The following is a 16,006-nucleotide window of genomic DNA, read 5'->3' as shown; positions in this document are numbered from 1 at the left end:
TTATAGGGGACAGCCAATACAAAGGCCCTGAGGTAGGGTCCTGTCTGGTATGTTAGGAGGCAGAATGATTAGGAGGCCAGGGCCTACAGAGAAATGAGTGGGGAGAGAGAAACAGAAGGCTGAGCAGTCACTGGGTCAGTGACAAATACCGCAGGACTTTGTAGGTCATTGTCAATACAGACTTTGGTTTCTATTCTAAATGAAAAGAGAAACCAGTGGGAGTTCTGAGCACCAGAATAACATGACATTTTAAACAGGTATACGTGTATCCTTGACAAACATAGAGCATGTTTTGGCTGATTTTAAAATGTACATAGGTGGCTTTGTGCTATACACATCCTCCTGCTTTTAATTTTCTTGCTTAACATTGTTCCTATCCAATTGCTGTCTGTAAATCTGCTTTATTATCTCTCACGGCTGTGTCATATTTCATTGTGCACAGGGCACACTTTGCCTACATATTCCTCTAGTAACAGATGCTGGCACAGCTCTCACTTCTGCCACCACAAACAGTCCTGTGATGAATGTGCTCACGTGGGCTCCTTATGGACTCAGGAGAGTGTCCTGGGGTTGTGCACCTTGGAGGGAGAGGGATTGCGGGGTGGGAGGGTGTGTGTATTCTTAATCCCACTAAGATCGTGCCTCAGGATGGTGGTCCTAGTGACACTCCCACCAGCAGTGTGTGATGGTTGTGTCTCCTCACTGAATTCTCATGCTGATCCAGTGAGGGAGGTCAGGTGAGGTCCCTTGTGGACCAGGAGACTGAGGCTTAGAGAGAGCGAGCAAATTACCCGAGTGAGGAAGGGCCAGGGCTCATATGCATAATTTCTGACATAATGGTCCTTGCTCTTACCTCTATAGCACCCAGCACTGCCTCTTCCAGGAATAAGATGAGCCATCCACAGTCAAACAGATTATTATTATTGTTGTTGTTGTTGTTTTGTTGTTATTAATACTACTATTATTATTGCATTTGTTCATGTCTGGTCTATTTCAGTAAGCCCAGGACCCCCCTTTAGCACCAGGGAATGATGCTAGAGGAGGAAGCCTAAGTCAGATTATGAAGGAAGGAGAGTGGGGAACCACTGAAGGGTTTGAGCTTGGGGGTGGGTGGAGACAACTCAATCACATTTATGGTGTAGAAAGCTTCCATGAGCTAAGAATTGACCCTCCTTTTCTATCTTGAGTGAGTTGGTAAATCATGACACTGGAACTAGTGAGTGTCAAATAAGGGGTCTAGATGGATTTGTAGACAGAAGGCCTGACCCATAAGTCGAAGGTTCCGTTTGACAAAGTACAGAGAAGATTTTCCAATTATTTTCTTGTTTTTTTTTTTGTTTCTTTTTTGTTTGTTAACATATGTGGTAATATTGATTATTGATTTCAGGAGTAGAATTTAGTGATTCATTACTCACATATAACACCCAGTTTCATCACAAGTGCCGTCCTTAATACCCATTACCCTTTTAGCCCATCCCTGCCCAACTCCCTCCATCAGCCCTCAGTGTGTTCTGTATAAGACCTTTGAATTTTAACTTGATCTTTCTGTCTTTAAAAACCTCTGCAAACATTTCCTAAAATTCTCTCAAAACCAAAGCCTGAGTAGGGAGGACAGTGAGGACTGCATCACTTTGTTTTCTCTGTGTTCCAGAGTCCTTTTCTGGGCATTGTTGTGAATTGTTCATCCAAAGCCTTGATCTTCTCCAGGGAACTGATCATTTGAATAGCAGCAGGGGAGGAGGGGAAAAAGAGGAACCACATGCAGGGTTCATTCATTAAGAATATATATTTGACATATTCAGACAATGTTTTGAGTGAGTTAAAAATAATTCCTTGTGAAAATTAATAGGAAGTTAAAAATGTGTGTGTTAATACAAGCTCACAGAGCAGGGCAGTTTCTCCAGGCCCCTGGCATCTGACATCACTGATGGTGCAGGGTTTGTAGAGAGCACAGTGTGGCCAGTGAGGAGACTGTCTGCAGAAGGGAGCTCACCATCTCTCCTGGAACCGAGAGAGGAGGAGACAGAAGGAATTGTTTAGGTTTTGAGCCACTGAGTTAGGTGACTTATTTCTTTTCTCTCTACCCATAATACATTCATAACCATGGACATAAAAAACTGTAGTGTGCATTTTTCCTGGTTGCTTTGGGTGAGGTGTATTGAATGTCATAATTCACAAAACCACCTTCTTGGCTCCTCTCCCTTCTCAGTCCTGGACCCTGGGTTGGCTGCTGCCCCCATTTCTCCAGTGTTTCCTTCCCAGACAGCCTGGTCCTCTCCTTCTTGCAGGTGGTTATGAAGGTCCTGCCCCTTTCTCCCTCCTCCTCTCTGTTTACAGTGTCCTTGTGGGCCTAGGTGGGTAAAGGGAAGGGGTGGACTATACATTCTTGGCCATCAGTACAGCTGAATGGATGATGCAGAATGAGGAAAAAGGGGGCTAAAGTGACATATAACCTTGGCTAGCTGGTGTAGGGGTTATGGGTTTTAAGACCAGGGGACAAATATTTATATTTTAAACTCAGATGTTATTTAATAAATGGGTCTATAATTGCAACAAGGCATCTAGGCTGTGAATTAATGTGTCATAACTCACACTCAAGCACTGCACACACATCCCTCATGTGAGAATTCTTGCACAATACATTCATGTCCTGTTATGTCTTACAGCTTAGTTAATACATGAAACCATATGACTTAGACGATTGCAGTGGGATTATACACATGTGGTGTGTATAAACAGTGAATGTTGGAAGGTATTTGGTCCTTTTCTGGGGGGAAAGCAGGATTGTTTTCTCAAGATGTCTTTTAGTGCATTTTCTGTGATATTTGGGCTGCAACAAGTGACATGGGACTGCTGAGCTTTTGTTGATAAGCTGAATAATGGGTTCAGTAAATAATGATTTGTTACCATGTCTTAGGCACTATGGAGGGACAACACATTTGAGAAAAATACGAAGCAGCAGTTTTGAAGCCTGAGCAATGAAACTCATCCTTCCCAACCCAACTGGGCTTAATTCAGCCTCACTGAACCTGATCTGAGTCTCTCAGTTCCCTGGGCTTGCTACAGCTCTCTGATCCTACAATCTTCTTCAATTCCAGCTAGAATGCTGTGTCAAGCACTTCTCAGATTTGGTCAAAAATTGGTACGGAGACGTAAGTTGTGTCAGCCACTGGCTGAAGATGAACAAGTCAGAAGCCTGAACACTCTGGATTTAGTGGCCATGGGTGTGAGCTACACAGTGGATATAAGTGTGTATTTTCTGGCTGGTGAGGTGGTTAGAGATCAAGCTGGACCAGCCACTGTGATCTGCTTTTTGGTGGCTGGCCTATCTTCTGTGTTGGCTGGACTGTGTTATGCAGAGTTTGGTGTCCGGGTTCCCCATTCTGGATCTTCGTATCTCTACACCTATGTCACTGCAGGTGAACTTGGGGCTTTCGTCACTGGCTGGAACCTCATCCTCTCCTTTGTTGCCTATATAGCCATTGTGATCCGAGCCTGGACTTTAGCTTTGGACAGCATTTTCAGGAACCAGATCTCTCAGACCCTGCATGGGAGCAACTCATCACATGTTTCCCATATCTTTGCAGAAATTCTAGGCTTCTTTGTTGTGGGCCCTATGTTTTTGCTCATGGAATTGCTGACTCGGAATGTTAGGCAGCTTTCCCTGGTTATCAAAGGATTCACATTGGTGAACTTTTTCATTGTCAGCTTTGTCATCATCTCTGGCTTCATTAAGGGGGACCTGCACAACTGGAAGCTCACAGAAGAGGACTACATACAGGCTGGACTCAATGACACCTCTCGCTTGGGCCCTCTGGGCTCTGGAGGATTCATGCCTTTTGGTTTCCAGGGGATTCTCCGAGGATCAGCTACCTGTTTCTATGCATTTATAGGTTTCGAATATATTGTTGCCAAAGTAAAAAAAGCCAAGAACCCCCATCGTTCCATCCCCATGGGCATTGTGATTTCACTGCTCATCTGTGTTTTGGTGTATTTTGGTGTCTCTGCCACACTTACACTTATGATGCCTTACTATCAGCTTCAACCTGGGAGCACCTTACCTGAGATATTTCTCCATATTGGCTGGGTCCCTGCTTACTATATTGTAGCTTTTGGATTTTTCTGTTGTCTCTCTGACAGCTTCTTGGGCTATATGTTCCCCATAAGTCAGGCGATATACATGATGGCAAAGGATCGCCTCCTGTTCCCTGTCCTTGCCAGGATCCAAACTGGTTCATATGCCTCCGTGGCGGCCACTGTGATATTTGGCATTATTGGAGCAATCATGGCATTCTTCCTTGGACTCACCAATCTTCTGGACCTAATGTCAGTTGGGGCCCTGCTAGATTACTCCCTGGTGGCTTTTTGTGTTCTCATTGTCAGGTATCAGCCTGAGGGGAAGAATGGGGGAAATGAAGCACAGGTGCAGGAGGAGAATGGGGGAAATGAAGCACAGGTGCAGGAGGAGACTGGACCTGCAGCAGAGAAGCTGACTCTACAAGCACTATTTTTTCCAGATAGCCCCACCCCCACTTCACTCTCTGGCAGGATTGTCTGTATTTGCTCCTCACTGCTTGCTCTGCTGCTGACTGTCCTCTGCCTGGTGCTGGCCCACTGGCCAGGCCTGCTTTCTGGAGACCCAGGTCCCATCACAGTGGTCGTGCTGCTCCTGGTGCTCATCACTGGGGTCATCTGGAGACAGCCACAGAGCTCCACTCCCCTTCCCTTTAAGGTCCCTGCTCTGCCTCTCCTCCCACTCCTGAACATCTTCGTGAATGTCTGCCTTATGATGCAGATGACAGCTGCCACCTGGGCCCAACTTGGTGTCTGGATGCTGATTGGGTTTGCTATCTACCTCAGCTATGGGATCCGGCACAGCCTGGTCCCTTAACCCCACTTCAGTTAGGGCCAAAACTGTAGACCTTGAACTCAACAGTGCCAGTCTGTATTTGGGTTGACATTATCACACCCCTGCAGTAATGGAGTACCTTTGAGCTTATGGAAACATAAGTCTCCCATGGGTAGTTGGTGGGAGAACAGTAATACAGCCCTGTATTTATTGTGGAGTGAAGGATTATTGATTGTTTTATTTTTTTACTTGTCTCCTTTCAGTTGTGTCTGTAGCTGCTTCATGCCTTTGAAACAATTATTATTAAAAGAAACTAGAAAAAGTGTTTTTGTTTTCTTTGGGTAAAAAGGGGAAATACTGGATCATATGTGATGTAGGAAAGAATGTTAGGGTTCGAAGCTGACGGCCAAGAAAGAATTTTTGGGACACTTTTGGTGCAAAAAGATGATTTTATTAAAGCACGGGGACAGGGCCGGTGGGCAGAAAGAGCTGCAATGGGATCATAAGGAGTGACCCGTTACATACTTTCAAGTTGGGAGGGGTTAGGGATAGCCTAAGTCTCTAAAGAATTTTGGAAGAAAGGGTTCCAGGACCTTGAGGGGACTAGCTATTGTTGGGAAAAGGTCATTTATTACCGTCTAATAAAACCTTAGTCATGAGACCCTTCAGATGTATATCAGTGGCCATATGCTTGGGGGATTTAGAGATAAAGGAAATTTCCAAAGGAATTTTTGTACATTAAAGTAGACTTACCGGATCCTGTGTGTGTGTGTGTGTTGGGGGCAGGGACGGTTCAACTAACACTGAGGCAGTTGAGTCCCTAGAGGAATATCACTGTCTGTTCCAAGGACTTGTCAATGGGCTGTGGGTAGTAAGGAAATTTAATGATTTTTCTTCTGCCTTTATTTCCCACATTACTATGGTAATTCTCTTTTGAATTTGTTGAGGAACAAACATACCGTACCTCACAGTGGCTGCACCAGTATATGTTCCCACCAACAGTGCAGGAGGGGTCGTTTTCTCCACATCCTCACCAACGCTTGCTCTTCCTTGTCTTTTTACTTTAGTCATTCTGACAGATGTAAAGTGATATCTTTACATCTGTCAGATGTAAAGTGATATCTCATTGTGGTTTAGTTTGCTTTTCCCTGAAGTTTAGAGATATAGGTCATCTTTTCATGTGGATGTTGGGCATCTGTATGTCTTCTTAGGAACAATGTCTTTTCACATCCTCTGCCCATTTTTTAGTTGGATTATTTGTGGGTTTTTTGTGTTGAGTTGTGTAAGTTCTTTATGTATTTTAGATATTAACACCTTATCAGATGTATCATTTGCAAATATCTTGTATCATTCAGTAGGTTGCCTTTTTGTTCTGTTGATGGTTTCCTTTGCTTTGCAAAAGTTTTTATTTACTTGAATTGGAAAAGATACATGCACTACTAGGTTTATCACAGCTTTATTACAACAGCCAGGATAGGGAAACAACTCAAGTATCCATCAAAAGAGGAACCTATAGGCTCTGTGTTGTGATGGTGAACATGGTACTTTTCACTGCCCATGCTAATGGCTTGTAATGCAGAGAGAACCAAATTCAAGTGATTTTACAACAATTCAAAAAAAATATGAATAAAAGCTGATTATCTGTATTATGTGTGATGTCGATAGCCCCCCAAAATGTCTTTTTTAAATAAACCAACAACCTTAAATTGACTTTAAAACTATACCCAAAAAAAGACAGATAAAGAAGATATGGTTTTAAAACTATACCAAAAAAAAGACAGATAAAGAAGATATATATATACATACACACACATTACCTTGTTAATATGTATGTGTGTATATATATATTGCATATATATTAAATACATATATATAACGGAATATAATTCAGCAACTAAAAAATGAAATCTTGCCACCTAGAGGTTATAATGTTAAGTGGAATAAATCAGTCAGAGGAAGACAAACACAATATGATTTCACTCATATGCAAACTTATAAAACAAAGAAAAAAAAGACAAAAAATGAAAAAACAAAGAAAAAACAAGGCAAAAAAAACCCCACCCCAGGCTCTTAAATGCAAGGAACAAATGGATGGTTGCCAGAAGGGAGGTGGGTGGGTGAAATAGATAAAGGAAATAAGTATACAGTTATCTTGATGAGTACTGAGATATGTATGGAAATGTTGAATCATAATACTGTACACTTGAGGATGGATATATATATCACAATATGTTAATTATACTTCAATAAAAAAAAATAAAAGAAACTAGAAAAAGACCAAAAAAAAAAAAAGGAAGAAATATGATCACTGCTTTTAAGGAAACTATATTCTTTTTTTTTTTTTTAAGATTTTATTCATTTGACAGAGAGAGACACAGGGAGAGAGTGAACACAAGCAGGGGGAGTTGGAGAGAGAGAAGCAGACTCTTCGCTGAGCAGCCAGCCTGATGCGGTCTCCATCCCAAGACCCTGGGATCATGACCTGAGCTGAGGGCAGACGCTTTACAACTGAGCCACCAGGTGCCCCAAGGAACTTATATTCTAACACAAGGGGTAAAGCATAGCTGTAACACAAAGTAGAAAGTGTTATCATAAGTAATATACAAATAAAGTATCTTAGGAATTCAGAGTGGAGGATGATCACTTGTGGCTGGTACAGGGTGAGGGTTGAGTGGTGAAACCAGAGAAGACTTTGTAGAGGAATGGCCTTTGGGTTGGCTCTCTCCAGGGACAGATAGGATCTTGCCACATGTGTGTAGTAGGAGGAGATTGTAGGCAGAGAGAACGCCACAAGGAAAAGCACAGGAAAAGGAAGCAGCATTCAGAGCACACTGAGCAGGCTGTGTAGCTTGAGCTGTAGCTGTGTGATGGGACAACAGAGCAGGCACAGGTGGATTGTGATTTCCTCTGAGCATAAAGCACTTTGGCTTTGAACCCACCACCCACGCTGAAAATCCCTGGGGCTGGTTCTTCTACTTAGCGACATCTGCATTCTTGGACTTTAAAGTTTCTGTACTGTTGTCTGCTTTGGTCCACCTGCACAGAAAGTGCAAAACTGAGAGCCATGTGTCCTGGGTTCTCCTCCTGTTTCCACCACTAACTAGCAATGTGACCTTGAGTAAGCCGTTCAGTTCCTTCCACGCTCTGCTTATTTATCTGTAACACATGAGATCAGAACCAACCATTTGTGAAGATCCATGTACTTAAATAAAAAATCTTAGATTTCCTCTGGTTCTTCTGACCTGTTATTTTCTCAACTGTATTTCTTTACCACACGGAATTTGAACCTGCATCCTGCCCACTTTTCACTACAACCCAAGCTATTCAGGAGCTGTAGAGGTCCAACAAATAACACCCCATTTTTCCCTCCTATGTTTGGAACAAACTGATAATCAAGGATGCAGAGACAGATGATTAAACTATCAGCTTTAGATCTGCAGCCTAATTGGCTTGCTAATCCTGCATCACTCAGACAGATTGACTTACTCCTCATCACAATTAGTGCTGAAGAACCTATGCCGCCCAATACAGGAGCCTACTTTATTAGATTTTCTTGTGTATGAGCAAGTTGGAATGCATGTGTCCCTTGGGCAGATTGGCTCTAGAAAAAAACAAAAAATAAAAAATACCCCAAAACCTGGAAGGGACTAAGCTGGGTATCCTCAGTTCTATCTCTTCAGCTCAATAATCAAGGTCCCAGTGAGAGAGGGCCCTGTGGAGAGAGGCCAGGAATAGTACTCTGCTCAGTGGTGCTCAAACTTCAGGGTGTATCATGACACCTGGAGGTCTTGTGAAAACAGATTGCTGAGCCCCTGTCCCCAGAGTTTTGGAATTCAGTAGGTCAGGGTGGGGCCCAGAACTTGTACTACTAACAAGTTCCCACATGATGCTGATACTGATGGTCCAGGGAAACGTTGAAAACCAAAGCTCCAGCTGAAGACCTTGATGATGTAAAAATGAAGTGAGGGAAACAAAGGTGCACTTTCATTGTCTGGAAATTTTAAGAAGGACAAGAGTATTTGTACACTTTGGAATCAGAAAGGAGCTGTGCTTGGATACAGAGGATTGGTATACTCTCTGGAGAAGTTGCATTGAAAGTCTACTTCTCTGAAACTCTGAGAACTTGAAAATAATTATTGCACAACCTCATTAGCCTTCCTCTTAAGTCTTTATCAAACTTCTAGCAAAGCAACTGGTATCCAAACTATCTTTGAAGCTATTCAGGAGGAGCCACAAGACCAACTTCTTGATTGGCAGGGGTGTTAACTCCTGTGGAAACCACTGGAGGTTACTGCCTTGGAAAAATGTTTTGAAAAGGAAAGGTCCAGAGTGAGGGCCTTACCCTTCTTAGAGACAAAGAAGTAGAACACAATGACCTCCAGGACAAAGGAGAGTCGGGGAGGGGTGCTGGCTGGGAAAGCAAGACAGCCTATAATTTAGTGGGTGGGTTGTTGGATTTGTAAGGAGTTCTTCTTGGTGACTTGGGAAGGAACTTTTGTTTTGGAGTTTGGAAGGATCTGAGAGACTGAGAGAAATTTAGGGAGGAGTGGGAGGGGAGGGGAAACTGGGGGCATTAAGGAATTCATACAAGCTGCTTCATGTTCTCTGGCTCCTCTCTTCATTTCTTTAAGAATCTCCTCTGTGCCAAGCACCTCCTTTGGGAGAAAATGTTTCCTAATTGAACTAAGATCCACAGACCGAGGACACTCCTTAGGAAATGTCCTCAGGAAATGTTCTTGAAATAGATGATGGTGCATATTCTAGTCTCCCCTTTATACTTCTGTTTGGTCCTTTCACTCTTTTTAGAATTAAAAAAAAAATTGTGGGGCGCCTGGGTGGCGCAGTCGTTAAGCGTCTGCCTTTGGCTCAGGGCGTGATCCTGGCGTTATGGGATCGACCCACATCAGGCTCCTCCGCTGTGAGCCTGCTTCTTCCTCTCCCACTCCCCCTGCTTGTGTTTCCTCTCTTGCTGGCTGTCTCTCTGTCAAACAAATAAAATAAAATCTTAAAAAAAAAGAATTAAAAAATTTTAAAAGATCTTGCAGGAATCTCAAGATATAGTAGACAATGAATACATCTCTATATATTTATTCTCTCTGTCCTAAATGCCACTTATAGTTGCTTGGTATAATTATGAGCAGATCCTTATCCTGGGGAGTGAGGGCTGAACGTGGGAGTGTGGAATTCAGGAGGAGGTACATGGATCCTGGCCCTGTCCTCTGGATGCTTTTGGACTGTAAAGGAATTTAAGTGACACACCAGGACACCAACAGACAATTTAAGTAACAACCCAGGACACCACCAGCTGAAAATTAGTTTCAGCTGACCATCAGGAGGGGCTATAAGTGCTGAAAGGAAGGGAAGGAAGGATGGAGATGGGGATCACATAGGATGGCTTAGGAAAGTCTTCCTAGATGTGGAAGGAAGGTTGTAGAATAGGACTGAGAGGACCTAGAGGCTCAAGACTGGACAGAAGGAGTGAGGACGGTGCCCCTGGCAAGACAGGTAACTTATCCAGGCCAAATCCTCATCCCAGGAAGGGTAAGTCAGGATGTGAAGAGCTGAANTTTTTTTTTTTTTAAGATTTTATTCATTTGACAGAGAGAGACACAGGGAGAGAGTGAACACAAGCAGGGGGAGTTGGAGAGAGAGAAGCAGACTCTTCGCTGAGCAGCGAGCCTGATGCGGTCTCCATCCCAGGACCCTGGGATCATGACCTGAGCTGAGGGCAGATGTTTTACAACTGAGCCACCAGGTGCCCCAAGGAACTTATATTCTAACACAAGGGGTAAAGCATAGCTGTAACACAAAGTAGAAAGTGTTATCATAAGTAATATACAAATAAAGTATCTTAGGAATTCAGAGTGGAGGATGATCACTTGTGGCTGGTACAGGGTGAGGGTTGAGTGGTGAAACCAGAGAAGACTTTGTAGAGGAATGGCCTTTGGGTTGGCTCTCTCCAGGGACAGATAGGATCTTGCCACATGTGTGTAGTAGGAGGAGATTGTAGGCAGAGAGAACGCCACAAGGAAAAGCACAGGAAAAGGAAGCAGCATTCAGAGCACACTGAGCAGGCTGTGTAGCTTGAGCTGTAGCTGTGTGATGGGACAACAGAGCAGGCACAGGTGGATTGTGATTTCCGCTGAGCATAAAGCACTTTGGCTTTGAACCCACCACCCACGCTGACAATCCCTGGGGCTGGTTCTTCTACTTAGCAACATCTGCATTCTTGGACTTTAAAGTTTCTGTACTGTTGTCTGCTTTGGTCCACCTGCACAGAAAGTGCAAAACTGAAAGCCATGTGTCCTGGGTTCTCCTCCTGTTTCCACCACTAACTAGCAATGTGACCTTGAGTAAGCCGTTCAGTTCCTTCCACGCTCTGCTTATTTATCTGTAACACATGAGATCAGAACCAACCATTTGTGAAGATCCATGTACTTAAATAAAAAATCTTAGATTTCCTCTGGTTCTTCTGACCTGTTATTTTCTCAACTGTATTTCTTTACCACACGGAATTTGAACCTGCATCCTGCCCACTTTTCACTACAACCCAAGCTATTCAGGAGCTGTAGAGGTCCAACAAATAACACCCCATTTTTCCCTCTTATGTTTGGAATAAACTGATAATCAAGGATGCAGAGACAGATGATTAAACTATCAGCTTTAGATCTGCAGCCTAATTGGCTTGCTAATCCTGCATCACTCAGACAGATTGACTTACTCCTCATCACAATTAGTGCTGAAGAACCTATGCCGCCCAATACAGGAGCCTACTTTATTAGATTTTCTTGTGTATGAGCAAGTTGGAATGCATGTGTCCCTTGGGCAGATTGGCTCCAGAAAAAAACAAAAAATAAAAAATACCCCAAAACCTGGAAGGGACTAAGCTGGGTATCCTCAGTTCTATCTCTTCAACTCAATAATCAAGGTCCCAGTGAGAGAGGGCCCCGTGGAGAGAGGCCAGGAATAGTACTCTGCTCAGTGGTGCTCAAACTTCAGGGTGTATCATGACACCTGGAGGTCTTGTGAAAACAGATTGCTGAGCCCCTGTCCCCAGAGTTTTGGAATTCAGTAGGTCAGGGTGGGGCCCAGAACTTGTACTACTAACAAGTTCCCACATGATGCTGATACTGATGGTCCAGGGAAACATTGAAAACCAAAGCTCCAGCTGAAGACCTTGATGATGTAAAAATGAAGTGAGGGAAACAAAGGTGCACTTTCATTGTCTGGAAATTTTAAGAAGGACAAGAGTATTTGTACACTTTGGAATCAGAAAGGAGCTGTGCTTGGATACAGAGGATTGGTATACTCTCTGGAGAAGTTGCATTGAAAGTCTACTTCTCTGAAACTCTGAGAACTTGAAAATAATTATTGCACAACCTCATTAGCCTTCCTCTTAAGTCTTTATCAAACTTCTAGCAAAGCAACTGGTATCCAAACTATCTTTGAAGCTATTCAGGAGGAGCCACAAGACCAACTTCTTGATTGGCAGGGGTGTTAACTCCTGTGGAAACCACTGGAGGTTACTGCCTTGGAAAAATGTTTTGAAAAGGAAAGGTCCAGAGTGAGGGCCTTACCCTTCTTAGAGACAAAGAAGTAGAACACAATGACCTCCAGGACAAAGGAGAGTCGGGGAGGGGTGCTGGCTGGGAAAGCAAGACAGCCTATAATTTAGTGGGTGGGTTGTTGGATTTGTAAGGAGTTCTTGGTGACTTGGGAAGGAACTTTTGTTTTGGAGTTTGGAAGGATCTCAGAGACAGAGAAATTTAGGGAGGAGTGGGAGGGGAGGGGAAACTGGGGGTATTAAGGAATTCATACAAGCTGCTCCACGTTCTCTGGCTCCTCTCTTCATTTCTTTAAGAACCTCCTCTGTGCCAAGCACCTCCTTTGGGAGAAAATGTTTCCTAATTGAACAAAGATTCACAGACCGAGGACACTCCTTAGGAAATGTCCTCAGGAAATGTTCTTGAAATAGATGATGGTGCATATTCTAGTCTCCCCTTTATACTTCTGTTTGGTCCTTTCACTCTTTTTAGAATTAAAAAAAAAATTTGTGGGGCGCCTGGGTGGCGCAGTCGTTAAGCGTCTGCCTTTGGCTCAGGGCGTGATCCCGGCGTTATGGGATCGAGCCCCACATCAGGCTCCTCCGCTGTGAGCCTGCTTCTTCCTCTCCCACTCCCCCTGCTTGTGTTTCCTCTCTTGCTGGCTGTCTCTCTGTCAAACAAATAAAATAAAATCTTAAAAAAAAAGAATTAAAAAATTTTAAAAGATCTTGCAGGAATCTCAAGATATAGTAGACAATGAATACATCTCTATATATTTATTCTCTCTGTCCTAAATGCCACTTATAGTTGCTTGGTATAATTATGAGCAGATCCTTATCCTGGGGAGTGAGGGCTGAACATGGGAGTGTGGAATTCAGGAGGAGGTACATGGATCCTGGCCCTGTCCTCTGGATGCTTTTGGACTGTAAAGGAATTTAAGTGACACACCAGGACACCAACAGACAATTTAAGTAACAACCCAGGACACCACCAGCTGAAAATTAGTTTCAGCTGACCATCAGGAGGGGCTATAAGTGCTGAAAGGAAGGGAAGGAAGGATGGAGATGGGGATCACATAGGATGGCTTAGGAAAGTCTTCCTAGATGTAGAAGGAAGGTTGTAGAATAGGACTGAGAGGACCTAGAGGGTCAAGACTGGACAGAAGGAGTGAGGAGGGTGCCCCTGGCAAGACAGGTAACTTATCCAGGCCAAATCCTCATCCCAGGAAGGGTAAGTCAGGATGTGAAGAGCTGAATTAGGAAGGAGGTGATGGGTCTGAGGGGAGAGGAAAATTAGGGCAGGGCTCTGACAGCTGGGTCGGAGAGTCTACCTTGAATAGAAACCATTGGAAAACTTTCAGAATATTTCATGGAAAAAGGGCATTTCTGAACATGGTGTTTGAGAACCATGTTTCTCTTTGTTGTTATAAGCTGGATCTGTGGTAGGCTCTCTCAGGATTCCCAATCATGGGTTTGCTTTCTCTTCTGAAAGTTTGCTTGTCCATTCGTTTGTTCTGCCTGCTTCTGCTGGATTCATAAAATAAGATTATTTAATGCCCAGATGTTCTGTTCTTTGGGTTGCTTCTCTGGTATCTTTTTACTTTGTAGGCACACTTTCCTCATCTTCAGTAAAAGTGGGAAGAGCATAAGGACCACCCTGCACAACACGGTTGAGGGAAACAGAAATGATCAAGTATTACCCCTCTCTGACCCTGCCATTCAGATGGTCCTCCTCTGGGATTCCTGCTCAGGATGCATGGATGGACTTCAGAAGGGTGTATGACATTTTTTTGAGGTGACCAACCTCAGAGGGGCCTGTGATTCAACACATGTGGAGAACCACTATGTGTCTTTGTTGAGCGGTAGGTGGCTGGGGATAGTTCCCCAGAGAGAGAAACANAGAGAAATGTGGTACAAGCATCCTTAGTGCCAACTACAGGAGCCTCCAAAGACAGTTGAAGGAGCTGAAGGAGAAAGAGGAATTGGGAAAAGGGAAATGGGTTCAGAGGAAACTAGTAGGAAGGGTGCCTCATAGTCCCTTGTTCTGAACTGTCTTTCCTGCAGCTATTCCTTCTTTGTATTCTCCATATCCTGATGATTACAGGATTCTGGTTCCCCCTCATGTTAAATCTATCAGGTGGCGNCTATCAGGGGCCAGCCATTTATCAGGCTCTACCAGGTGCTCTCACAACATTATCTCCTGCAATTCCTGTGTTGAAGCCACAGTGCACAGAGTGGAGTCAGTTCCTCCCTCAGTCATGGCGTGTTTGCACCATCGCTTCCTGTTAGGCCCCTTTTCAATGCATTTTATTTTCCCCTTTCATCCTTATCTCTACTCTCATTTCCCTTCCTCACTGGAGGCACTTGCTTTAGTGTATTTAACAAAGGCTCTTCCAGTCTGTGTTCTAAACGTGTAGTTAGATATTGTCATCCATTCAGCAAAAACAGTGCCATCTCTGTCAGGCACAGTTGTAGGTGCGGGGAATACAGCCAGGAGCAAAACAGTAAAAATAATCCTTCTTTCATGGAGCTTACATGCTTATGGAGTGAGACAAATCATGAACAAATAAATAAGTAAAACACGTAGTACCTTAAATAGTGACAAGTGCTATGGGAAAATGAAGGCTAGAGAGATGAGGTCTGTTGTGTGTGGTTAGGAGAGGATTGCAGTTGTATGTGGGGTGATTAGAAAGGCTGTGTTATAAAAGTGCTATTTCACCAAGTGCAGTGAAGGGATCTACCATGTGGATATCTGGGCCAGAAGTGGTGCCGTTATAGGGGACAGCCAATACAAAGGTCCTGAGGTAGGGTCTTGTCTGGTATGTTAGGAGGCAGAATGATTAGGAGGCCAGGGCCTACAGAGAAATGAGTGGGGAGAGAGAAACAGAAGGCTGAGCAGTCACTGGGTCAGTGACAAATACTGCAGGACTTTGTAGGTCATTGTCAATACAGACTTTGGTTTCTATTCTAAATGAAAAGAGAAACCGGGGGCGCCTGGGTGGCGCTGCCCTTAAGCCTCTGCCTTTGGCTCAGGGCATGATCCTGGCCTTCTGGGATCGAGCCCCACATCAGGCTCCTCTGCTAGAAGCCTGCTTCTTCTTTTCCCACTCCACCTGCTTGTGTTCCCTCTGTCGCTGTCTGTCTCTCTTTCTGTCAAATNACCGCAGGACTTTGTAGGTCATTGTCAATACAGACTTTGGTTTCTATTCTAAATGAAAAGAGAAACCAGTGGGAGTTCTGAGCACCAGAATAACATGACATTTTAAACAGGTATACGTGTATCCTTGACAAACATAGAGCATGTTTTGGCTGATTTTAAAATGTACATAGGTGGCTTTGTGCTATACACATCCTCCTGCTTTTAATTTTCTTGCTTAACATTGTTCCTATCCAATTGCTGTCTGTAAATCTGCTTTAGTATCTCTGATGGCTGTGTCATATTTCATTGTACACAGGGCACATTTTGCTTACATATTCCTCTAGTAACAGATGCTGTCACAGCTCTCACTTCTGCCACCATAAACAGTCCTGTGATGAATGTGCTCACGTGGGCTCCTTATGGACTCAGGAGAGTTTCCTGGGGGTGTGCACCTTGGAGGGAGAGGGATTGCGGG

At 43.8% G+C, this 16,006-nt stretch overlaps 1 protein-coding gene across 7 annotated transcripts in view; it reads left to right on the top strand.

Moving 5' to 3' along the window:
* The window catches only part of LOC100484662 (cationic amino acid transporter 3-like), a 28,043-nt gene that overhangs the window by 7,892 nt on the left and 4,145 nt on the right, over positions 1 to 16,006 (top strand). For 5 of the 7 annotated variants that reach the window (XM_034646512.1, XM_034646515.1, XM_034646516.1 and 2 more), the window contains one exon: positions 2,918 to 4,687. In XM_034646512.1, the coding sequence (XP_034502403.1) occupies positions 3,104 to 4,687 (1,584 nt within the window). In that variant the 5' untranslated portion in view covers positions 2,918 to 3,103. Of the gene's footprint in view, positions 1 to 2,917; positions 5,482 to 16,006 lie in introns of those variants that run through there. The other 2 variants (XM_034646511.1, XM_034646517.1) reach the window with 2 other exon arrangements.

This window comes from Ailuropoda melanoleuca, chromosome 16 (assembly GCF_002007445.2).
Source record: "Ailuropoda melanoleuca isolate Jingjing chromosome 16, ASM200744v2, whole genome shotgun sequence".
Classification (NCBI taxonomy): Eukaryota; Metazoa; Chordata; class Mammalia; order Carnivora; family Ursidae; genus Ailuropoda; species Ailuropoda melanoleuca.
This window is presented reverse-complemented; position numbering and strand designations above follow the sequence as displayed.